The sequence below is a fragment of the Mauremys mutica genome, unplaced genomic scaffold, assembly GCF_020497125.1.
Source record: "Mauremys mutica isolate MM-2020 ecotype Southern unplaced genomic scaffold, ASM2049712v1 000102F_np12_subseq_7507455:7611277_obj, whole genome shotgun sequence".
Taxonomy (NCBI): Eukaryota; Metazoa; Chordata; order Testudines; family Geoemydidae; genus Mauremys; species Mauremys mutica.
This window is the reverse complement of record NW_025422848.1, coordinates 78,060-103,531: the sequence shown is the minus strand read 5'-3', so window position 1 is coordinate 103,531 and position 25,472 is coordinate 78,060. Positions and strand designations below refer to the sequence as shown.

Below are 25,472 nucleotides of genomic sequence, written 5' to 3'. Positions count from 1 at the left end.
AGTGGGCGTCGTTGCCAACAAACCGGAGGTAACGTCGATGAGGAGGCTAGATCGGCGGACATGGAAGTAGGCGTCCTTCATGTCTGAGGGCGGTCAACCCAGTTATCCCGGATCCAGAGAGGGAATGATGGTCCCCAGGGTGACCATGCGAAACTTGGGCTTGAGCAGGTATTTGTTCAGCTCGCGAAGGTCCAAGACTAGGACGTAGCCCTCCTTTCGTTTTTTCTTGCTTTGGGGATGCGAAAATAACGGGAATAGAATCCCCTGCCCCGCCTGTCTTGCGGCACTGCCTCTATGGCACCCACGCTCAACAGAATTTGGACCTCTTGTTAGAGAAGACTTGCTCTGTGAGAGGCGGTCCCTGAAGACGGGGACAGGGAGGGGTGGGTGGGAAGGTGGGGGCGAAACATAAATTGAAGGCGGTATCCCGACTGGACTGTTTGAAGCACCCAGTTGTCCGTTGTTAATTGGGACCACGCCGAACAAAGAAAATGGGAAAGGCGGTTGTAAAATAAAGGAGAAGGATCCGGTAGGTGAGAGTGATGGGCCGTCCTCGGGCGTCCCATCAAAGGGCCCTGCTTGGAGCCTTGCGGGGCACTTGGAAGGGGCCTGGCCTGGTTACGCCTGTTTGCCGGATGGACGACGGCGAATTTTGCCCCGGCCGCTGCTGTTGCTATGGGCTGGTACCGCTGTTGAGGGGGATAAGACCGGGAGGGTTGTTGCCGGAAGGACATTGCGCTGTGGAGCCGGCGTGTGCATCACCTAGGGTTGCGGATGGCAACGCGGACCGTCCTTCAGGGTTCTGGATACGGGAATCAGTTCTTTTCGGAGAAAAGAGAACCTGAGTGTCAAAGGGCAGGTCCTGTAAATGTATTATTGCACCTCTGGCGGGCAGGGTGGAGGATCTGCAGCCAGGAGATGCGCGCATCGTCACGCCGGTCGAGGCCAGGGTCCGAGCTCCCGAGGTGTTGTCCCCGGCGGGCGCCCTCGTCCAGCATCGCCGAGAACTCCTGGCGGGAGGCTGTCGGCAGGTAGCTCCGTTAAACTTCCTGCCAGGGACGTCATGATGTCAAAGACGTACCTGGCTGAGGAGGGACCATCTTGGTTGGCGATGCGCATCTGTAGGCCGCCCGCCGAGTAGACCTTGCGGCCTAACAGGTCCATTCGCCGCGTGTCTTTCCGACTTCACGGCGCGAGGGGCAGGGTTTGACCCATGGCTCTCCCGGTCGTTGACTGACTGGGAACAACTAACGAGTCCGGTGGTTCGGAGTGAGTATTATAGATACTCATAGGCCCGTGGGCGGGGGACCAGAATACTTGCGCTCGACCCACTGAGCCGTTGGAGGGATGGACGCAGGCGTCTGCCATAAGTGTTGGGTGGCGTTTTTCTGAATTGATTCGCACAAACGGCAACGCCAACTCGCACAGGAGCCTCGGACCCGACGACGGTTAGTTATAGGTGTCCTCGTCCTCCTGGACCTCCGCCACCCGGGAAGAGCCATAGCCGTCGCCCACGCGCGCGAAGAAGGTCTTGGTGGCCTTTCAGATCTTATAGGCGGAGGCTCCTTGGCAGAAGCTCCGGCCATCCGCCTCGTACGGTGAGGACGACGAAGACAAGCCCTAGGACAGCGGACCTCTGTCGAAGGACCTGCAGACTGCTCGCCGTCTGGGTCGGGCTTGCATGGTCTCCTCGTGGTCAGGCTCAAGTGTAGGAGAAGGGGGGCGGTCGGACTAAACCGTCGCCTCTGGCTACCCTGCGCTCGGGGGAAGCAGGGGCTCTTGGGGGCAAAATGGCGCATACCCCGAGTTATTGTACTGGGCTCCACGGCACCCAGAAGGCCCCACTGCTGTGCCCCCTGAGGGTGACCTTGTGGGGTAGGCGGAAGCGTGGGCTAGTGCCGTCCAACTGCGGAGCGTGACCGATGCAGAGACAGGGATGGCCATGGCGGTGCCGAGGCGCTGATGGAGTGCGCCACCGACGAGGCAGATCCGGCTCTGGACGGTGCCGGCTTTCACGGTACTGGGTACGGTGACCGAGACCACACGGGAAAGCCGCTGGTTGCAGGGAGCTGACCGGTTGCCGGGAGCTCGACCGGGAGCCGGACCTGGCGGTGCCGGGTTAGTGGACCTGCAGCGGGGAACGGTAGCCGGGACGGTAGACCCTTGTGTCGGTGCCGACGCGACGGTGATCGGGGACCTGGGTGCGACGCCGGGAGGAGTGCGACCGGTTTTACCGCGATGACGAACAGTACCGGGACTTCTGAACCGACGTCGAGACGGCGACCGGGTTACCACGTTTGGGCGAGAGCGGTTGCCGAGATCGCGATCGACGGGATGGTGATCTGCGGCTGGGGACCGATGGGAACGCGGACCAGGTGAGCCGTCTGGTCGTGCCGTCTTTCCGGATGAGGGCGGCCGGAGCATCATGGCCGGCTTTCTGCGGACACGACAGCCCGCACCGGCGGTGCTGGGGGCCGGAGGCTCGGTGCCTCTATGAGCTGTATTAGCTCGCGTGCCGAGGAGTAAGTCTCGGCGTTGATGGCAGCCGGGGCTCAACCACGGTCGGTGCCGGGGAGCGTGGTGATGCCGGACTCGACGGGCCTTGCGGCGCCGGAGTCAATGTCCTGGTGCACGTCTTGTGGCACGGCCACCGCAGGGGCGCAGGTGGCGCAATTATCTTCGCTGAGTCCTCAGCGCGGGCTTTAGCAAGTGCCTTCGCCAGCTTGTGTTTCCTTGAAGGCGAGAGAGCGAGCGGTGCCGGGTCTTCGAAGCCGCTGGCTTAGGCTGTGGTGCCGCGGTGCCTGAGCGGCTAGGTGCCGCCGGTGTGCTCTGCACCGATGAAGTTCGCTGTGGTGCCGGCGCGGACTGGTGCCAGGGGCTGGAGCGACGCCTCCATTAGGAGTTGTTTTAAGCGGATATCACGCTCCTTGCGATGTTCGCGGCTTGAAGGCGGAACAGAAAGAACACTTATCTGTTCGATGTTCTTCGCCCAGGCAACGGAGGCAGGCGTCATGCGGATCCCCTACTGGCATAGGCCGCTGGCACGATGCGCAGGGCTTTAAAGCCCGGTGCCTTGGGCATGAGCCCGCACCGGGGGAGGAAAGGGAGGGGATACCCTTAACCTTATCCTAAACCTAACTAATTAACTATGAAAAACTATCTACACTAATCACTAAACGAACTATATACACGATGAAAGTAGCGAGAGCTAGGGTTGTGGAGGACAGAGAGCACTCCACAGTTCCAACTGGCCATCACGGGCGGTAAGAAGGAACTGAGGAGCGGACGGGCCAGCTGGGGTATATAACAGGCGCCATAGCGGCGCCACTCCAGGGGGCGCCAGCCGGCCCGCCGGAGTTGCTAGGGTAAAAAAGTTCCGAGATGCCGTGCACGCGCGGCACGCACACCTGACTGGAATGCATAGGAGCAATCACTCGAAGAAGAACTGGGATTGTTTTGTCTGCAGAAGAGAAGAATGAGGGGGGATTTGATAGCTGCTTTCAACTACCTGAAAGGGGGTTTGAAAGAGGATGGATCTAGACTGTTCTCAGTGGTACCTGATGACAGAACAAGGAGTAATGGTTTCGAGTTGAAGTGGGGGAGGTTTAGGTTGAATGTTGGGAAAACTTTTTCACTAGGAGGGTGGTGAAGCACTGGAATGGGTTACCTAGGGAGGTGGTGGAATCTCCTTCCTTAGAGGTTTTTAAGGTCAGGCTTGACAAAGCCCTGGCTGGGATGATTTAGTTGGGGATTGGTCCTGCTTTGAGCAGGGGGTTGGACTAGATGACCTCCTGAGGTCCCTTCCAACCCTGATATTCTATGATTATACAAAAGATGTTGTGTTTGATAATTAAGTTGCTGTGTTCCTCAGCCAATAAAGAAAGCACATTAACAAAAGTAAAGTTTAATTTTTACACTTTCTATCTACCTAAGGTATTTCTATGGCCCCCATTACCACCTCAAAATCTTTAATGGGTTTATCCTCACAACACCCCTGTGATGCAGGGAATTATCTCCACTTTACAAATGAGGAGCTGAGGCTAGATCTACACAGGTGACTTAGGCTCAGCACTAAAGTTAGGTGCCCTGCTGCCTACTGGAATCTTCAGCCGTGAGTTAGGTGCCTAGCCTCCCTAAACTACATGTGGGGAGAGTTAGATGCCTAAGAATAGGATTCACAGAGGCCAGAATGCTGAGCAAGGAGCTGCCTAAACTAGCCAGGAGGAAAGGCTGAAGAAAGGGGTGGCGGCCTAGAGCCAGGAGCAGTGGAAGTGTCCTAAAAGTGTAGGGGGGAACACAGACACCCGACCCATGGCCCCACCTCTCTGTGCTTCCCTCCCCCCCCCGAGACCTGCCCTTGCACCTCCCATTCCCAAGGCCCCGCCCTCACACCACCCCTTCTCCCTGAGCCCCCACCCTAATGCCACCTCTTCCCCCAAGGCCTTGTTCCCATGCTGCTCTTCCCAAGACAACCACCCTCCCCTCGTTCACCTGTACGGATCTCAGCAGGTGTCTTCTATCACTAGATTTCTATGGTTCTATGTGCACTGGTGGAAACTATAGGGGCTTTACTGGCCAAACCTGAGATGCCTAGAGGGTTAAATGGCAAGTGAGCAGGGGTTTTTGACTATCTAAATTTTGGACTGAGGCTCCTAAAGCTACAGTTAGGCACCTAAATCTCTCTGTAGATCTAGCACTAAGTGACTTGCTCAGTCACAGAGCAAGTCTGTGGCACAGCAAGAAACTGAATCTGGGTCTCTCAAAGCCTAGGCTACTGCTTCTAACCACTAGACAAGCCTTCCTCTCTAGTTTCAAGCAGAGAGATTCATTCAAATTTATACTGACGTGAGATCACAATCAATACCTTTGTATCAAATGTAGTGAGTGGGGGCCACAAAAATAATTGCAGTCCAGTGTCTTGCCCTTGCTTACATCGAAGCATTACAACATGAGACAATGATGTTGAGGCTCTACAAATATCGCTATGCAACATCAGAACTTCCAGCTGCAATTAGCTCTCTTGGAAGGCAAAATAGCTCCTCAGCAGTGTAGGGCCGAGTACCACTGATTCACACAGCTTTTATTTACCTGATAAATCATTTCTATTATTTTACTTTGAAAGTAGGACTTTCAAGTGATTAAAAAAATTAATCACAATTAATTGTGTGATTAATTGCACCGTTAAGCAACAGAATACCATTTATTTAAATATTTTTGGATGTTTTCTACGTTTTCAAATATATTGATTCAATTACAACACAGAACACAACGTATACAGTGCTCACTTTATATTTATTTTGAGTACAAATATTTGTGCTATAAAAATAGTATTTTTCAATTCGCTTCATACAAGAACTGTAATGCAATCTCTTTATCATGTTAGTTGAACTTACAAATGTAGAATTATGTACAAAAATAACTTCATTCAAAAATAAAACAATGTAAAACTTTAGAGCCTACAAGTCCACTCAGTCCTATTTCTTGTTCAGCCAGTCGTTCAGACAAACAAGTTTGTTTACATTTTCAGGAGATAATGCTGCCCGCTTTTTGTTTACAATATCACCTGAGAGTGAGAATGCGTTCACATGGCACTGTTGTACCCAGTGTCGCAAGATATTTACGTGCCACATGCGCTAAAGATTCATATGTCCCTTCATGCTTCAACCACCATTCCAGGGGACATGTGTCCATGCTAATGAGGGGTTCTGCTCGATAACAATCCAGAGCAGTGCAGACCGACACATGTTCACTTTCATCATCTGACTCAGATGCCACCAGCAGAAGGCTGATTTTCTTTTTTGGTGGTTTGGGTTCTGTAGTTTCCACATCGGAGTGTTGATCGTTTAAGACTTCTGAAAGCATGCTCCACACCCCGTTCCGCTCAGATTTTGTAAGGCACTTCAGATTCTTAAACCTTGGGTCAAGTGCTCTAGTTATCCTTAGGAATCTCACACTGTACCTTCTTTGCGTTTTGTCAAATCTGCAGTAAAAGTGTTCTTAAAACAAACGTACTAGGTAATCATCTGAGACTGCTATAACATGAAATATATGGCAGAATGCGAGTAAAACAGAGCAGGAGACATGCAATTCTCCCCTCAAGGAGTTCAGTCACAAATTTAATTAAACACATTTTTAAATGAGTGTCATCAGCATGGAAGCATGTCCTCTGGAATGGTGGCCAAAGCATGAAGGGGCATACAAATGTTTAGCATATCTGGAACGTAAATACCTTGCAATGCCGGCTACAAGAGTGTCATGCGAATGCCTGTTCTCTCTTTCAGGTGATGTTGTAAATAAGAAGCCAGCAGCATTATCTCCTATAAATGTAAACAAACTTGTTTGTCTTAGTGATTGGCTGAACAAGAAGTGGGGCTGAGTGGACTTGTAGGCTCTAAAGTTTTACATTGCACTCAAAAACAAAACAGTTACGTAACAAAAAAAATTCTACATTTGTAAGTTGCACTTTCACGATAAAGAGATTGCATTACGGTACTTGTATGAGGTGAATTGAAAAATACTCACAAGGGGAGAGGCAACTCTAGATTTAATTCTGAGTGGAGCACAGGAGCTGGTCCAAGAGGTAACTATAGCAGGACCGCTTGGAAATAGTGACCATAATACAATAGCATTCAACATCCCTGTGGTGGGAAGAACATCTCAACTGGCCAACACTGTGGCATTTAATTTCAAAAGGGGGAACTATACAAAAATGAGGGGGTTAGTTAAACAGAAGTTAAAAGGTACAGTGACTAAAGTGAAATCCCTGCAAGCTGCATGGGCGCTTTTTAAAGACACCATAATAGAGGCCCAACTTCAATGTATACCCGAAATTAAGACACACAGTAAAAGAACTAAAAAAGAGCCACCGTGGCTTAACAACCATGTAAAAGAAGCAGTGAGAGATAAAAAGACTTCCTTTAAAAAGTGGAAGGCAAATCCTAGTGAGGCAAATAGAAAGGAGCATAAACACTTGCAAATTAAGTGCAAGAGTATAATAAGAAAAGCCAAAGAGGAGTTTGAAGAACGGCTAGCCAAAAACTCCAAAGGTAATAAAATGTTTTTTAAGTACATCAGAAGCAGGAAGCCTGCTAAACAACCAGTGGGGCCCCCCTTGATGATCGAGATACAAAAGGAGCGCTTAAAGATGATAAAGTCATTGCGGAGAAACTAAATGGATTCTTTGCTTCAGTCTTCACGGCTGAGGATGTTAGGGAGATTCCCAAACCTGAGCTGGCTTTTGTAGGTGGCAAATCTGAGGAACTGTCACAGATTAAAGTGTCACTAGAGGAGGTTTTGGAATTAATTGATAAACTCAACATTAACAAGTCACCGGGACCAGATGGCATTCACCCAAGAGTTCTGAAAGAACTCAAATGTGAAGTTGCGGAACTATTAACTAAGATTTGTTACCTGTCCTTTAAATTGGCTTCGGTACCCAATGACTAGAAGTTAGCTAATGTAAGCCAACATTTAAAAAGGGCTCTAGAGGTGATCCCGGCAATTACAGACCGGTAAGTCTAATGTCAGTACCGGCCAAATTAGTCGAAAAGAATACTTAAGAATAAAATTGTCAGACACATAGAAAAACAAATTGTTGAGCAATAGTCAACATGGTTTCTGTAAAGGGAAATCGTGTCTTACTAATCTATTAGAGTTCTTTGAAGGGGTCAACAAACATGTGGACAAGGGGGATCCAGTGGACATAGTATACTTAGATTTCCAGAAAGCCTTTGACAAGGTCCCTCACCAAAGGCTGTTACGTAAATTAAACTGTCATGGGATAAAAGGGAAGGTCCTTTCATGGACTGAGAACTGGTTAAAAGACAGGGAAAAAAGGGTAGGAATTAATGGTAAATTCTCAGAATGGAGAGGGGTAACTAGTGGTGTTCCCCAAGGGCCAGTCTTAGGACCAATCCTATTCTATTTATTCATAAATGATCTGGAGAAAGGGGTAAACAGTGAGGTAGCAAAGTTTGCAGATGATACTAAACTGCTCAAGATAGTTAAGACCAAAGCAGATTGTGAAGAACTTTAAAAAGATCTCACAAAACTAAGTGATTGGGCAACAAAATGGCAAATGAAATTTAATGTGGATAAATGTAAAGTAATGCACATTGGAAAAAATAACCCTAACTATACATACAATATGATGGGGGCTAATTTAGCTACAACGAGTCAGGAAAAAGATCTTGGAGTCATCGTGGACAGTTCTCTGAAGATGTCCACGCAGTGTGCAGAGGTGGTCAAAAAAGCAAACAGGATGTTAGGAATCATTAAAAAGGAGATAGAGAATAAGACTGAGAATATCTTATTGCCCTTATAAAAATCCATGGTATGCCCACATCTCCTCACCTCAAAAAAGATATACTCGCACTAGAAAAGGTTCAGAAAAGGGCAACTAAAATTATTAGGGGTTTGGAGAGGGTCCCATATGAGGAAAGATTAAAGAGGCTAGGACTCTTCAGCTTGGAAAAGAGGAGACTAAGGGGGGACATGATAGAGGTATATAAAATCATGAGTGATGTTGAGAAAGTGGATAAGGAAAAGTTATTTACTTATTCCCATAATACAAGAACTAGGGGTCACCAAATAAAATTAATAGGCAGCAGGTTTAAAACAAATAAAAGGAAGTTGTTCTTCACACAGCGCACAGTCAATTTGTGGAACTCCTTACCTGAGGAGGTTGTGAAGGCTAGGACTATAACAGCGTTTAAAAGAGAACTGGATAAATTCATGGTGGTTAGGTCCATAAATGGCTATTAGCCAGGATGGGTAAGGAATGGTGTCCCTGGCCTCTGTTTGTCAGAGGGTGGAGATGGATGGCAGGAGAGAGATCACTTGATCATTGCCTGTTAGGTTCACTCCCTCTGGGGCACCTGGCATTGGCCACTGTTGGTAGACAGATATTGGGCTAGATGGACCTTTGGTCTGACCCGGTATGGCCGTTCTTATGTTCTTATACTATTTCTTTTATCATTTTTACAGTGCAAATATTTGTAATAAAAACAATATAAAGTACACTTTGTATTCTGCATTGTAATTGAAATCAATATATTTGAAAATGTAGAAAACATCAAAAAATATTTAATAAATTTCAATTGGTATCCTATTGTTTAACAGTACAATTAAAACTGCAATTAATCACGATTAATTTTTGTAATCAATTAATTTTTTTGAGTTAATCGCGTGAGTTAATTGTGATAAATCAATAGCCCTATTTGAAAGCAAACAAAAATAGCACACATATGGTCATCTACCTAACATTAATAGAGGAAAATACTAGCTAAAACAGACCAAAAAAATTATTGCATTCTCAGCACTGCTATTTTACATAACATCAATAGTATAGTTCCAAATTTGATTTACCTTAAAAATGGTATAATGTGGCAAGGAATATTCCTTGCATTCTCAATGTTCACTTTAAACGAAGAAATCCACCATTCCATAATGGAGCTTAACATCACTATTTGAATTGGAGCTGGAATTCCATTGCTATCTATGATCCCCTGAATTTATCTAGACTGTTTTTGCTCTTGCTTTCCCCCTGTTGGCTCTGAAGCAGTATCTAGCTAACAAACACTGGAGTAAAGCAGGTACACAAAGAAAGAAGCTATGACTATGTTGGCTGCTCTTGCACTAGCAATAAGGTGGGTGGGGAGGAGAGTGATATTTCTTAAACTGAAAAGGACAAAATGAGTAGGGAAAACATTTTCAAGCTTCCAAACAGACATTATTACAAATAAAGAAAAAAACACAAAGTTGTTTTTTAAGAAAAGGCAATCGTGCTGAGAATACATTTATATTGCAGTCAAAGGTGTGATTGCAACATAGGTAGGCAGGCATACCCATCTAATTGAATGAGGGCAGGTAACAGCAGCAGTAAAGATGTGGTAGCACAGACCCTGGCACAGGCTAGCAACCCAAGAACATACCCCGACTCCCCTGTGGACTTGTATGGGGTGGGCAGCTCACTCTAACACGTCCTCATTCACATTGCTACTGGCAGCAGCTAGATTAAAGCTGGGGGGGGGGGGTATGTCTACTTGCCCGGCAACCTGACCTTCCTTTGTGCTGTAGATATACCCTCAAATACCAGCCCTCATCCTGCAGCCCATTATGGCAAATAAGAATGGCTGCAGGATGCTAATGATCAGAGCCTATGGCCTTCTCTGTGATTTTAGCCACTAGTTGCAAACCACACATATAGCTAAGGAAAGCTGTGATTTGCACTGATAGAAAGTATCCCTGCTTGAAACCAGGCTAACTAGTACTGGTGCAAATTGTGGCTTTCGCTATCTACCCTAAGAGTAGGATTTTCAAAAGCACTCCTGTCACGTTCACTCTGCCCCACTCTAATCAATGGGAATTTTAGCATTGGAGGCTGTGTGCTGATGGCAGAAACCCACGCTCATTCCCATTGTAGCCAAGGTCTGCTCTTCACTGGATTGCCAAGGGTGCTGAGCACAGGCTGTTTTGTTGAATTCTCTCCTGGTGGTTTAATCTTTGGCTGCCACAGCAATAGACACAACAATAGGCACCGACTCTGTGGGTGCTCTGGGCTGCAGCACCCATGGGGAAAAATGTAGTGGGTGCTCTGCACCCACCAGCAGCCAAGCTCCCCTCACTCCCCCAACCTCCTCCTCCACTGAGTGCACTGCATCCCTGCTCCTCCGCCTACCTCCCATTTCCCGCCCAGCTGCCACCAAACAGCTGTTTGGCAACGTTAGCATGCTCCGGGAGGGAGGGGGAGGAACAGGAACGTGGCACGCATAGGGGAACAGGGGCAGGGATTTGGGGAAGGAGTTGGAATATTGGCTGGGAAGGGGCGGAGTTGCAGCGGGGACTTTGTGGAAGGGGTTGGAATGGGGGCGGAGAAGGTGGGAAAAGGCAGGGCAGGGGTGGGGCCTCATTGAAGGGGTGGAATAGGGCAGGGCTCGGGGCACACGGGGGATCGAGTACCCACATGAAAAAGGGAAAGTCAGCTCCTATGGGCACAACAGGAACTAGCAGCAGCAGAAATAATGATAATAGTTGTCAGTGTTTCTCTAAAATATTTATGTTTTGATTATTTCTTCCAGACAGCCCATGGTTTCAGTCAGAAGCCACTGCTAAAGGTAAACATGCAATCAGTCAGTCAGACTTTTCTTAGTTGAAATGTATTTGAATACTACATACTGCTAAAACTCATTTACATCGCAATAAAACTGGGCATTTCTTCTGCTCTCTCTTATCCCTTGCATTTTGTTCTGTTCCCTGTGAGTGCTAACTTAGAACTACCTTCAGGTGTTGTTGTTGGTTGTGAAGAGAAAGCAATGCATCTGGGAATTGTGCTTTCCTAAGCAGAAGCTTTGAGAGGAACAAAGGAGTTACTTTTTTAGACTACAGACTTTCGTTCTACAGTCCATCTCCTGATGCGGTGTGCAGCTGCTTTGCGCCACACTGCTGGTGGATGCCCAAAAGCTGGCACAGCAGGCCACAGAGAATCATCCCAGTGTAAGGGGAAGCCTGCAGCACTCAAGATCAACATAGCCCCTATGACCTTCCTGTTGCTGGCATAGGAGGCATGGCTGGAAAAAGGCAGGCATGGCTACAGCTTCCCTATCTTTTGCTGAACACCTCAGCTACAATATTGCTCCTTTAGCCACTGGAAGCTGGCATAAAATTTAGAGCAGCTTTGAGGGTGCCCTAATTTATGTTGGAGAGCTAGCCAAGAGCAGATCCTGCCCAGGAATAGGGGAGTACACTCCTTTTCCTGAGCTGTACTGTGTACACTTCAGTTGTGGCTGAGAAGCTGGTCCAATACACTTAACATGCTCTGATGTTATGAATAAATTAAGAATAATTTGAATTTAAATTGGGAAGATTCTGATCTCGGTGGTTAGAAAAGGGGACTCTGTATTAGAACACCTGGGTTTTATTCCTGACTTACTATGTTGCTATAAACAAGTCATGTAGACCTACATTTGAAAAAGCAGCAATTAATTTTGGATGCATCAGTTCTGAAGCGCTCAACTTCACACATCTATGGTTTGATTTTCACATGTGCTGAGAACCCTCCACTGCAAAGTTAATGAGAGCAACAGGTGCTCATTACTTCTGAAAACCAGGCACAAGATGTCTAAAGTCAGAAAACCAGTAACTGAGGTATCCAAAGTTAAAGGCCCTTTTGCAAATTTGGGGCAAAATCCTGGTCCCATTGAAGTCAGTGGAAGTTTTGCCACTGACTTCAATAAGCCGGGCTCACACCCTGGGCCCTTAATCTCTCTAAATTGACCCGTCTGTGAAATGAAGATGTAATATTAACTGGTCAAAAATAAACCCACTGAGAAAGTGCAGTTAATACATTTAAAACAATTTTTGTGGAGAAAGACATTTCTTGGGGAACTAAAATTTTATTTTTTTTATTATTATTGCAGGTAAGTTAATACCTGGCATGTTAGCTTTAATTCTAATCATTTAATGCATTAATTAATTTTCAATGGCAATCTTTATACCATGGATTGCAGATGTGATTGGGGACAGGGAGAGTAAAAAATAGATTTGTTTTAAGTGACCATAATACTTCTGGAAACTGCCAAATTGAGGGCACTGGAAAATAAAGTAATCTATTTATCCATAGAATAGATACACAGAAACTAATATAAAACTGTCTGCAATTTAAAATTAATATGAACTGTGCCTTAAAATGTTTGCAATTAACACCACATAAATTTACCTCCCCTTTAACTAATTTAAAGGCTCCCTGCCAGTTACAAATATTAAATTAGCCAATATCACACTGAGGAATAAATGTGTCCATTAGGGACAGTTATTTACCTGTAATTCTGCTTCTCCAAGGTGATCGCCTTGCAGATTTTTCACTCCTGGTCTTTCTCTCTGTCTTATTCTACTGTAGTTGATCAAAAAATATTGAAAGCAGGGGAAGGTCTACCTATCTCTCGTTAAGGTGTGACTAGGAATGAGAATATTCCATGGATGGTGTGTGTATATAATTTAAAAATGACTTTTGAATATATACAAGCTATCAGATGTACATGCCAGAATTTTAAAACCAGGGTGGGGGGAGGAGGGAGAGCTAAAGTTAAGCTAATACTTATCTTTTCAGTATGGATTTAGGCACTAAGTAAGTAGCCTGATTTTTCAAAGGTGTTCAGTGCCACTTACTTAGTAAGGAATTAGGAGACTTTCAAAAACACCCAAGGAATTTAGGAGCATAAGCACCACCGAAAATCAATAGGACAAATGCTCCTAAACTCCTTAGGCGCTTTTGAAAATCTCTCACATGCCTAACTTTAAGTGCTCATTTGTAAATGTTGTCCTATACAGTTAGTAGGGGCTTATATTTCTATGCAGAAGTGCTTTCCAGTATGATGCTTCACCTCCAATGAGAGTAACTGATAATCTTGTGGTTCTAAATGAAACACAGCTATTGAAGATTACTTTGATCACTTAAACAGAACATTAAGTGAAACTCCTATGGCCCTGACCCTGCAATTGGATCAGTGTGGACAGACCCTTCTTCCCTCACAGAACCACACTGATGTTCATTCACTGAGGTTCCATGCCGGCACCAGGGTCTGCCCATACAGATCCAGCTGCAGGGCCAGGGTCCACATTTGTAACAGTGACAGTATAAATACCAAAGCTTGGAAAAAAATAAAAAAGTTTGGCTTTAATAAAGATCCCTAGAGAGAATGTATCCTTATTTGGAAGTTGAAAGTAGTAGCCAAAACTTTCAAACATGAATGCCTAAATTTGACTCCTAAATCCATATTTAGGCACTGAAATAAAGGTAGACAGATTTTCACGCAACAAATCCTACTGAGGTCAAAGATAGCTAGAATCACTCAGCATCTTTGAAAGTCAGGCAGCTTTTACTTAGGCATCTAAATATGGAGTTCGCTTTGGACACTCAGGTTTGTCACCTTTGGCCAATACTTTTTTCTTGTAAGGGTCCTATCCAACTATGGATTATTCAAACTGTGGTTCTACAATATTTTGAATTTACCAGATTATTTATAATCTCCAGGCTATGTAATTTTTCCGAGTGTTAATTGTTTTATTTAATAGCTACTTGATTCTTGAAAAAGTGCTGAGTCCTTGTTTCTTTTTCTGCTTACACTGGGTTAACACCGTGTGTTATCAAAATCCAATCACTCTCGCTTGCTTTCATAACAATGATAAAAGATAAGCAATTCAGAGGCAGGTCTTGCTGTCACATTACAATGCCATATTAAAAACACACAGATGTGAGAAACAGGGAGTTTCTTGAACAGCAGGTACAGACTAGTCCCTGATCAGAACCGGAGTTTGGATGCAATTTCACTACTTTCTAAGATGTTACTGTACTTGTGCTGGCCCAGTAAATGCTGTACAGGGATGCCTGAGGTGAAAAGAAAAAGAGGAAAACAATTCAGATTGTGAGATTTTAGTACCATAGCAGAAAAAAGTTCTTGAGGCTGGTCAGAGAACAAAGTATCAGCTGTTAAAGGTAGACGCAACATCAGAGCACACTGAAGGCTTTGCCTGTAAGTTTCTCAACCAAAAACCTTCCTAGAAATATGCATAAATACTGAATTCTTTGAGCCCAACAGGAATCTACAAATCATAACAGCCAGCCCAGAAAAAACATACCCATATTGTTTTGATCTTCGGAAAATGATTAAAACTACCTCAAAATGGCAGATGGTGTTTTTTTTGGAAAATTCTGCCTCTAAGTGACATAGGGCATAAATTCAACTGAAAGTGAATGGGATTTGTGCTTGTTAATCACTAGAGGCTCTCGGATATATTATCTTAGGTATCTAAATTGTACATCCAAACGGTTTCTCTCTTTGCCCCCTTTTATGGTAATTGTGATTGGCTAAAAGGGTTGAACTCCTAGAGGTAGGTGGGAGGGCTGTCAGTAAAAGGCACCCAAGTACTGGATTCACATGGGACAGCTTGATCCAACCCTCCGTGACTGGTAGAAATTTTCAGAATTCCATTGTGTAAAAGAAACTATTTGTGTAAATGATCTGAAAACAAAAGCTAGTGTACTATGTGACAGCAATAATGCCTTACAGGGCTTTATAAGATGTCTTTGGCAAACTGAAAAATAGTAGTCTCCTGCCACCTGGCGAAAGAAGTATTGTATTGCAAAATTGCTGCAAACCTTGAAGGGAGATGCTAAGAAGAAAGATCTTCACAGAAAAAATGGTCCCAGAACAAGGATATCTATTACTTACTTTGTGTTCCCCAACTATGTGATTAACCTGTTTCACAACAACAACAAAAAATACATTCTGTAGCCTACATTAAAGATAAAATTCCTAAAATTCCTTATTTTGTGCTTAATGTAGTACTGAAACTTACCTTGCATATTAGTTTGATTTTGGATGACAAAGAACCTCCTGTGTGCTATAAGGAAAATTTAAACATCTAAACAGCATTTATTTAGCCCCAAGCTCATAATTAGTGATCCCAAGCTGAATTTTTGAAAAACTAGACAGGATGGACAAATGATCTGGTTTCATACGGTGAAATCTTTTGTTCTTTTAAATTTGAAGTGGAGCTTTGGAAGAGGGAGGCTAGGCTGGCTCTTATGCTATGGTGGGGCTCGACATACAATGCATGGTCTAAGTCACGCTAATTCCCACTCTACAAATACAGACAAATACACTGGGGAGGTAAATGCCTTTAATTCCTAGGTTAAAACCTAGAAGCTGCTTCTCCCAAAGCTCCTATTTGGCCATTCAATATAGAGATATTAGAACTAATCACAGGAGAGCTGGCATTACTGATGCTAGATTATTTATATTGATATGGTATGACGAAAGGTTGGGGATAAATGAACAGTACAAGAGTTGTCCCTGATGAAACAAGCATAAAAAAGCAAAGCTAAAATAATCATAACCTTAACCACATTTTAAAAACATAATATGGACATAATTCAGTTTCAAAATACAACTTTAGTATTTTAACAAACATTTGACTTACATGTATATGTAAAGGGCTGGCCTTAGGTTCTAGAGGACCCTGTGAGAAGGAAGATGTGCAGAGCTACCTCCCTCTCACCTCCTCTACCCCAATTTCCAAGGGAGCACAAGAACTGGTGGGGCTGAAAAAGCCAGCTTGGCAGGAGCACAAGTGAACAACAGGGGAGTTTGGCAGGCATGGTGCAGGAACCCAGCTGGACAGGAAAGAGACAAACTGAGGAGTATGGAAGGACTGCAAGGACACTAAGGAAATGGCCAGTCTAGTGGTAGCTCTATTACTCTCTGGCAGTTATTCTGTAGTGAGAGTTACATGGACAAAATGGTGGTCTCTGGTAGTGTAAATAGGTGTAAAGGGGCCTTAACATATATGCAAATCAGGCCCTATATACATAGAGAGCTCAATCAGTTGTTAAAGTTATATACTTTCCTTTCCTCTGGTAGTTTTCTTATTTTAAAAGAAAAATTGATTAGATCAAATGTTCAAACTATTTCATTTTTAAAAGACACTTAGGCACAGCTGCTTATTGCATGATGTCTTAGCGGCATCTGTCGAATTAGCCAATGCTGCAGCTTATTTGCTTAGCGCAGTCCAAAATTCTATAGCTTTCAAAACTATTGCTGACAATGGACTATAGTACACAAAGCAAATTAACACTTTGTTTTGAAATTAAATTTACAGTGCAAAACCCTCATTCATGAGAAGGCAAGAGCACACATTGTGCTGCAGTATAGTATCATCTGCGTTCACATGCTGTGGGAGAAGATAAAGGATTATGGACAAAAGTCCTAAGATTTTAATTCAGAGATCAAAACTCAATTTTTAATAAGAGCAAATATACATTAGCCAAAATCAATCAACATGATTTTAAAGCTTTTTTTAAAATATGACATACAAGAGAACTAAGGTGACAGGACCAGATTCTGCAAATAGACAAATAATTATGACTAGGATCACAGCATTCATTTCTTTTATTGTTTTGCACAATGGTAGGTTGCACATGTGGACAAAGACAGCACACAGTTTAAAAAAATTAGTTTCACAAATTAATACAATACAAGAAAGTCCAGTGGTTCAACATTTTAAATTTAACTTTTTTTAAAAAAAGCGATAAAGAAATACAAATATCAGGATTTTGATTACAGCCCAATGCAAACCCTTGAAAAAGGTTTAAGTTGAAATGGACTTTTAAGCTTTTAATTCTGCCTTAAAAAACAAAAACGCACACACTATTAACTGCCTCCCAAAGAAAATGCTCATCTCTTAGATGCAGTAACATACAAGTGTACAAAAGTGAAAAGTTCTGTGTTCAAAACTAATATGCTTATTTCTGAACACAAACAGAAAACCCCATTTGTCAAAGGCCAGTAATTGCTGTATGCAGACATTACTTCCAGAACATACAAAACAGTACTTGACAACACTTTTACAATTGAAAGCAACTGACTTCATACTAGAAAATTATGCATAATACCTGTTTTAGAAAAAAGGTGCCTTGGTGAAAGTGACTGACTATTCACTTGGATGCACATTATGTACAAAACAACCTCTATATTAAAAGCTACACTTATCTCCAAACTTCCATATACACTCTGTAAGAGATTTTTCTGCTGTTTCTGTTTTAATGCAGTCTGAGCTAGAGATGCAGCCCAACGTGCCAAGATGCCATAACATGAAGTTTGCTGCACTTGTAAGACTGGTAGTTCTACTGTTACAATAGCTTACCCTCAAAGTATACTGTTTTACTTCATTCCTTGGCAGCGACGGGTGTTAAGGGCAGGTAAGCAACTCTTTTTGGAGTCAATGCCAGTAGCCCTGTGTGAATCAACTCTGTTTGGAATGGTTAGCTACAATTTTCATTAGAGTGGCACAGTCTGCATCCACCACCCACAGAGAGAAGAGACCACCGGCTTCACAACTCTCTGCCCCCAAGCAATCTCCGGAAGCCTAGCAGCCTCACAAATGAAGCCCAGCCCAGGAGAGATCTGTTTGGCAACACCAGCTGTGACAATACCTTTGTTTGAAAGTCTCTCCAGATTCCTCTTTGGAGTGATTGCTAGCTAAGGAAAGGAAAATGTTGAGGACAAACAGGCAATTAAACACTATTTGCCAGAATTATACAATAGTGAACAGTACTTCAGCTCGTCTTTAAAAAACAAGCTGCAAAAATATTACAGCCTGGGACTACTATTTGATATTCCTATGAGCATCAAGATGTGGAAGCCTGAAACATGGAAAAGTGAACACACAAAGCAAAGAAACATGGAGAGTTTTGTCTATGGGGCAAAGTTCACATGTTTTTATTATATATACAAATACATGCACACAAACGTGTGCACTGTACTGTATATATATTTATATTTACATCGATATTCACAAAGAAACACCCTGAAGTAGATTTAAAGGCCATATCCAGGAACAGAAGATATGAACTCTAGTATTTGTACTAGAATATATTTTATCTGTACAAAAAAACCAAATATGCATATATTCATATGGTATAAAGCTTATTAACAAAAAATATTCTGCTACTACCATTAGGTATAAAGCTTGTTAACAAAAAATATTCTGCTACTACCATTAGGTTAAATAGATGGTTTTACAAGATTCTTTAATAATGCAGTATAGAACATTTCTAAAACTAGAACCAAAATAAAAATACATAGATGGGTTTCTATTCACAGGAAAATAGTTGTTCAATATGATTACATTTCATATTCCAGAATAGTGAAACGTAGCAAAATTTTATAAATCTCCTGGGATGCAATTTAATTACTGCATCCATTTAGAAAAATAGACTTTTAGGATGAACAAAGCTGATTCACTTCCCCTTTCCCCAACAGTGTGTCTATCTTTTCCCTCTCTTGTTTCCAGCTGGAGGTTTCTTCAACTGAAGAAGTTGCCCTCCTGTCCCAAAACCTGTAGATGCAGGATTAGACACCCCAAATGTCAAGCCAGCCGATGCTGTGATGCCAGGATTACTGAAGTTAAACCCAGATGTAGTTGAGCTGCCAAAGCCTTGTATGGGAAGGAAAAATATTTTAAAACCAGAAGTCAGTTAAATCATAACTTCAGATTTGCCCTCACTCCAATTTACCAGGGATAGTTACTTACTGAATTACTAGTAATTACACTACTCTGAAGATATCAAAGTGGACCCACAATACTATGTCGCATTCCTAATACATTGTTTTAGATTTGCTGCACTGAGTCAGAGGCATACAGTGCTTGCACTGTAACATCTAAGTTACTATACCCTATAGGGTAATAGTTATTTCCTTTGTTATTATCTGTATTACAGTAGCATCTAGAGTTCTCAACTGAGATTGGGGCCCTACTCTGCAAGGCACTGTGCACGTCTGTCCCTGTCTCTGCATGTTTACAATCTACCTAGACAAGCCAGACAAAGGGTGGGAGAAGTAGAGGCACAGACCAGGTGAAGTGACTGGCCTGTGGTCTCTCAGCAGATCAGTGGCATATCTGGAAGAGAGCTAACAGTCTTGTGCCCTCTTAACAAGACCACACTGTCTTCCTAATATGTGCAACACAGGTCCTAACCTAAAAGGGAAATAAGTAAACACTAAACATCCATGACAAGTTTTAGCTATTTAAAAAAGCCCTTTTGAATTAGTGCACAAAAGACAGCAAGCTTTGGAAAAAACAAAGAATAGCTCAGAAGATGTTGCTAAAGTAAACAAATGAAATCCATCAATCTTCCTTTAGACTGAAAGTGAACATGAGGAATTTTGTTCAAGAATTTACAAAATAGAACTGGTCAAATACTGTCTTGCAATAATAAGCAAGTAAAAATACCAAGTGCTGTTCACTCAGATTTGTGAGGTCATATTAGTTATGCATAGGTATTTGGACAATAGCTGGATATTTATGAAAGTGTTAGAGAATCTTAAGAGGTTCTGAAAGATTAGCATGATTTGTAACTGCAATTCATAGTAGAAGTTCATTATTCATCCTTCTCCTGTTTAACAACTTTCAGGGAGATGATGATTGAGTGCGATTGGTCACGTTAACGAATATGTGAATTAATCTATTTAACAATCATGAAAAGGATAAAAATCATTTACTGACCACAAATAATTGAAACATTAACAGAAATTAGGATTGGTTCACAAGCTATTCTCAGGCAGAAAAGGAGCTAGACCCTTAATGAGCATTATTTGTAACAAGTAGTTTAACCAGTACTAGTTACAAGTATAAAAGAGAGTCATAAAATGAAAGCATCTCCATATTCATATTCAGTATCACTGCCACAATGCTATAAATATCTGTAGGTTTGGAAAAAAACATCCTAATTTACTTCCAAAATATGCCTCATTTGAGTCGCAAAGTTATCTATGTCCTAAACAAATTTGATGTCCTCTCACTTCTATTATTGAAAATTATTTACATCAGAAATAAAGAATCATGAAACTCAGTTTCAAGTTATTTACACTAAAGGAATGAATCCTACAGCACTTTAAGACTTGTGCATAAATAACTGTGCAAACACTTCAATTTGGACCTTTGTCCATCACCTGGGTGCTTCATGCCAAATAGAAACATGCATAGGTACAAATGCTATACTGGCCTCTTCAAGAGTTACACAAATAAAACTCATTTCCTACACCTTGATTGTAACCCATTATGATAATTCAGTTACTGCCTATGCAGATCCTCGCTCTTGGGATACCACTCTTGACTCATGATTTATTTTGAAGATTTCCATATGTTGCAATATTTCATGTACCTGCTTCTTGATGCAGAAATTGTTATGCAGGAGGTCAGACTAGGTGATCATAATGAACCCTTCTGGCCTTAAAAATTATGAATATATGGAACAGTAAGAATTAGTGAAGTACTAATCCCTAATTCAACTGCTTTTTCATATCAAATTAGAAATATGATCAAGGAAATGCAATGAATATGATTAGACTTTAATAATGTATTCAGTGAAACTTTTGTTTGATTTAACTCTGCCAAAAGGATTAAGCCATATGCAAAATGTATTTAAAAAACCCAAAACCCTATCAGATGAACCAGATAGCTCTCTTTTTGCTATAATTGCAGATTTGGTGAAAAAACCTTCACTGTGCACACAACTGATCTTTCTTTTAAGAAAAGAATACCTTACAGTAACCGTGGTTCTTTGAAATATGCATGTGGCACTCTAGGACTACCATATGATTCCTGTGCATGATATTGCAATCTCCGAATAGCAATGTATGTTGAGCCATGCTGCAACGTACAATGTCCTCGTGGCCCCCATCCAAGACCATCATGGACAAAGCAGTCACAACCATCCCTCAGTTCCTTCAGAATCCGTGGTAATGAGGACTCTAAAAAAAATGGCGATGAAGGGCGGGTCCTGGGATGCACACGGATGACACCACCACAAAGACTCCAGTTACAGTAGATTGAGTAACCCGCCTTTCTTCAGGTATGTGTGTGGATCTCACTTTAGGTGCCCCATCTGGAAGGTGAGATAGAGGAGCTCTGACTACCACTGATTAAAAGGTGATTGTAACACTTTGCTGCCAGATTTGTCATCTGATCTTGTGGCCAGGTCATGGGCATAGTGTAACAAAAGGAAAGGGATCACTCGAATAACTGTCTTGCAGATTACAGATGTAGGGATATTTCTGAAGCATGCAGAAGAGGCAGCTTGTGCGCTAGTGAAATGAGCTGTGATGTTTAGAGGAAAAGGTGTACCAGTCATGTGAGAGACTGAAATACACTGGTTAATCCATTTAGATATCCTCCTGGAAGAAGTGGTGTGCCCCTTAAAAGTGCTACTTATGGGGAGGTCTGCCTAAAGGGCTCTGCCCTATCAAGATAATATAACAATGCTCTTGAAACATCCAAGTTGTTGATTTTCTTTCCTCCTTTTCAACCCTCCCCCCACCCCCCTGCAAGACTATGGCTTTTGGAAAGAAAATGGAAAGATTAACATATTGATTCAAATGAAAGTCTGACACAACTTTGAGAATAAATTTGGGAGGAAGTCTCAACACCATCTAACCTCTGTTTAATGTTGTGTAAGGAGAGCTGGCCATGAAAAGGTCTTATTTTACTGATCTTCCTGGTTCATGCAATGGCAACCAAAACAGGCCATCTTGACAGCAAGGTAGTGTGGACTGCATTCAGAGAGAGGATTTCCATTAGGTTTGTAGGAACAATAGTAAAATACCATACCAGCTAACAGGTAAGTATATAGTAACCGCTTTAAAAAGGGGGGCAAGGGAGAGAAAATAAACATGACTGTATTGGAGAATGGCATGCTAAGCTCACTATAAGGTGGACCATAATTGAATTAAGAGTCCAAAGTGTTTCAAATACAAAGTAAAATCAAGGACTTTAGGTATAGGAGCCTCCATTAGGTCAAGGTTGTGTGGGGCTGCCCAAACTGAAAATCTTTCCCATTTACAGGAATACATTTTACTTGGGGAATGCTTTCTGCTTTGCAGTAGGATCTTCTGTACTTGTAGAGAACAGTAAATCAATAGCACTCAACCCGCCAATATCCAGGCTCAGATGTAACAATTTCAGGTCTGGATTTAGTATTTGACCTTGATTCTTTGATACTATGTTTGGACAGTCTGAAAGTGGTATTGGATGCTGAATAAATGTCTTGAGGAGATCTGTTAGCCTGAATTGTCTCGGCCAATATGGAGCTATCGGGATCTGTATGAATTTTGCACATCACTTTAATGATCAAAGTAATGGGTGAAAACATGAGTCTTTGATCTCATGGTACACAAAAAGTGTCTCATGTCCCCCTTGCAGCAAAAGGCTGGACACTGTGCTGTTTGATGACACAAGTCTATAATGGGATATTCCCATTGGTGAAATATTGACACGATGGAGTTCTTCAGAGATCATTTTTGGTTGGTAACGGATTGGCTGATTAGGAGGTCTCAATCATTGCCAACTCCTAGAAGATGAAGAGTTACTTGGGTTATCCTCTGTTGGCACCACGTCCATAACTTTCATTGCCTCCTGACACAGGAGTGATAAGCAAGAATCTCTTTGCTTGTTTTATATAAATGTATTGCTGATGATACTGTCTCTGAGAATCTGAATCGTGGAATTCTGTAAAATAGGTATGAATGCAATGCACGCTAATCTGACTGCCCGTAATTCTAAAACGTATATGGGTGGAGTCATACTTTTTAGGGACCAAATTCCTTGTACATGGAGTTGGCCAAGATGTGCCCCACCTGTTCTTGATGCATCTGTGATCAGTATCTTTGTAGGAGGAGGGGTGGAATGCTCTTAAGGTCTGACCTTCCATTCAGTTCTGATAAAATGTGAGCAGGGATCATAAGTTTCATACCCATTTGATTTCTCCTGGGGTGATAGACTTTAGCCAGCTCTGTAATGGGCATAGGTAAAGTTTGGCTAGTGGTGTCCCATACATGCCAAACTGATATGTGGCCAATAAGTTTGAGGCAGTTTCTTATTGCAGTTGATGGATTTGTTTTGATACTGGTAATGATCATTTGGATAGACAGAACTTCTTCCAAAAAGGTCTAGTTTATTTGGTTCTTCATCTTTTGGAGGGTTTAGATTTCTTGTGGGCAGAAGAGAGACCATTAATGAACCTGGAATTGGGTGGTTATAAAATTGTCCCTTTTGGGGTAACTGATACTCCTTTTCCATTCTTTAAGCAGTTTGAAGCAAAGTTGTTGACACCTGATAGAGTCTTAGCTGGTTCTAAGATGCCCTCATTAATTGACAGTGCTATTCTGGCAGGAGCAGAAGAATGCAGCATATCTGAAAGCTTGGGAGCGTCTCCTTCAATTATTAAAGTCTCTGTTTTGAGGATCTCAGCTGTATGAGAAAGCAGCCTCTGGAAGGCTCTAAAATCACCTGGGACTGGTACAGGAAACAAGAGTGTTTCACTGGGAGAAGATAATGACTGGTCTCAGAGGATGAAAGGTGTTGCTCAGAGGGCTCTGGACCTGAATGTTTCTCCTGTGAATGCTAGTCTTGCTCCTCCCTGTCTACAGATGGGGGTGTGGTACAGAAAGGGACCATGGCCTGTGTTTTATTGAGTGGTAAGATGGAGACCAGCTCCTGAATACTAGATGGAGGTCCTCAGTATGCCCAATAGGACCAAAAGGGATCCACCTGGCTCTGGTAATGCTGATCAGACCATTGCCATGCCTGAGGTGGATGAGTCAAGGCTCTGAAGTGAGCATCCCTGGTTTGTAGGGCAAGGCCTTCTCCTGGTCTCCATGACTGAAACTGCTAGACGGCAGAATGAAGGTGTTCCCCAGTGAAGGAGAAAAAGAGAAAGCTTTCTCAAGAGGTGGCACTGATCTTGAGGAGGACTCAGTACCAAGAGACCAGAGGTGTGTACGAGTGCCCACCATAGTGACATTGATGTGGAATGTGGTGCCAGAGACTTAGCTTCTACCTTTAACCATTAATTAAGGCTTCTATTGGGAGTGTCAATGTTGATAGCTTCCAGCATTGTCACGAGTAAGCACAGAAGGTGCCCTGTACCTTTTCAGTACTGAGCCAGAAATTGAGTTGGTGTCATTTGTCTTTGGGCGCAGTCCTCCAGTCCCAGCAAAGAGAATGAGTTTCTAAATGTCTCCTTTGGACAGAGGGGGATTGATGTTGGGAGTAATATTCATTTGTCTGTTTAGATATATTCATTGCCTAGAGAAGGCAATACCAGTCTTCAGTGCCATGGTGGTAACCAATACGGAGGTAGTCTTCAATGGTCCTATATTATTGCCTGACAGTGCTGTGGACTTCTTCCCAGTACTGACCTGGGGTGCTGTGTGCTGGCTGGCAGGGGCACTGGATGACTGGGATTTAGGAACAAGGATTCACCCCAAGATCGGGATCTCAAACACACGGCCCGCAGTGTTATTTGTTGTGGCCGCAAGCTCCCCTCCCCCACCACCCCCTGTCCTCTGCAGCGAAATTTATGGTAACATCTTAGGGAAGAGGAGTCAGGTCTAAACTCAAGAGCTGCAATAATGGCACATACGTGCTCCCCTAGACCCAAACCACCCTACTGACTCTGATTTAAGAAAAAGCTGCAGAAACAAAATACAATTCTCATTACCTAGGACAATCGCAAGGTTCTATAAAACAATGGTCTCAGTGCTGAAGTATTGCAAACAGTGCCTGGGGAAGAGGACTGACAAATGTCAGATTCTATTTTTTTTTTTTAATAAGTGTATCCAAGCCCAGTTACTCCATAAAGTAAATCTATACTGTAAAATCACATTCAATCCAGAGGCCATTTTACACAGGCAAGGATTAATGTAATTTATACACTATCAAAGTTATCTGGAGATTTGATTTCCATAATCTCTTCAATTTAAATGATATTGTTTAGATTTGCAATATGGTTTAAGTGATTCATAACATTTCCTTATTGATCTCCCAGTTCAGAAACGCTTTTGAACACATGCTTAAAGTTAGGCATATGTTTCAGTTCCTTGCCGAATCAGGGTTTTAATGAACACTTCTGCTTTGTA

General features: G+C 42.9%; 1 protein-coding gene across 3 annotated transcripts in view; it reads right to left on the bottom strand.

Moving 5' to 3' along the window:
• Positions 1-14,069: 14,069 nt before the first annotated feature.
• LOC123356967 (nucleoporin p58/p45-like) overlaps positions 14,070-25,472 on the bottom strand; it is a 59,106-nt gene continuing 47,703 nt past the window's right edge. For 2 of the 3 annotated variants that reach the window (XM_045000224.1, XM_045000223.1), the window contains exon 16: positions 16,929-18,993. In XM_045000224.1, the coding sequence (XP_044856159.1) occupies positions 18,824-18,993 (170 nt within the window). In that variant the 3' untranslated portion in view covers positions 16,929-18,823. Of the gene's footprint in view, positions 14,384-16,928; positions 18,994-25,472 lie in introns of those variants that run through there. The other variant, XM_045000225.1, reaches the window with a different exon arrangement.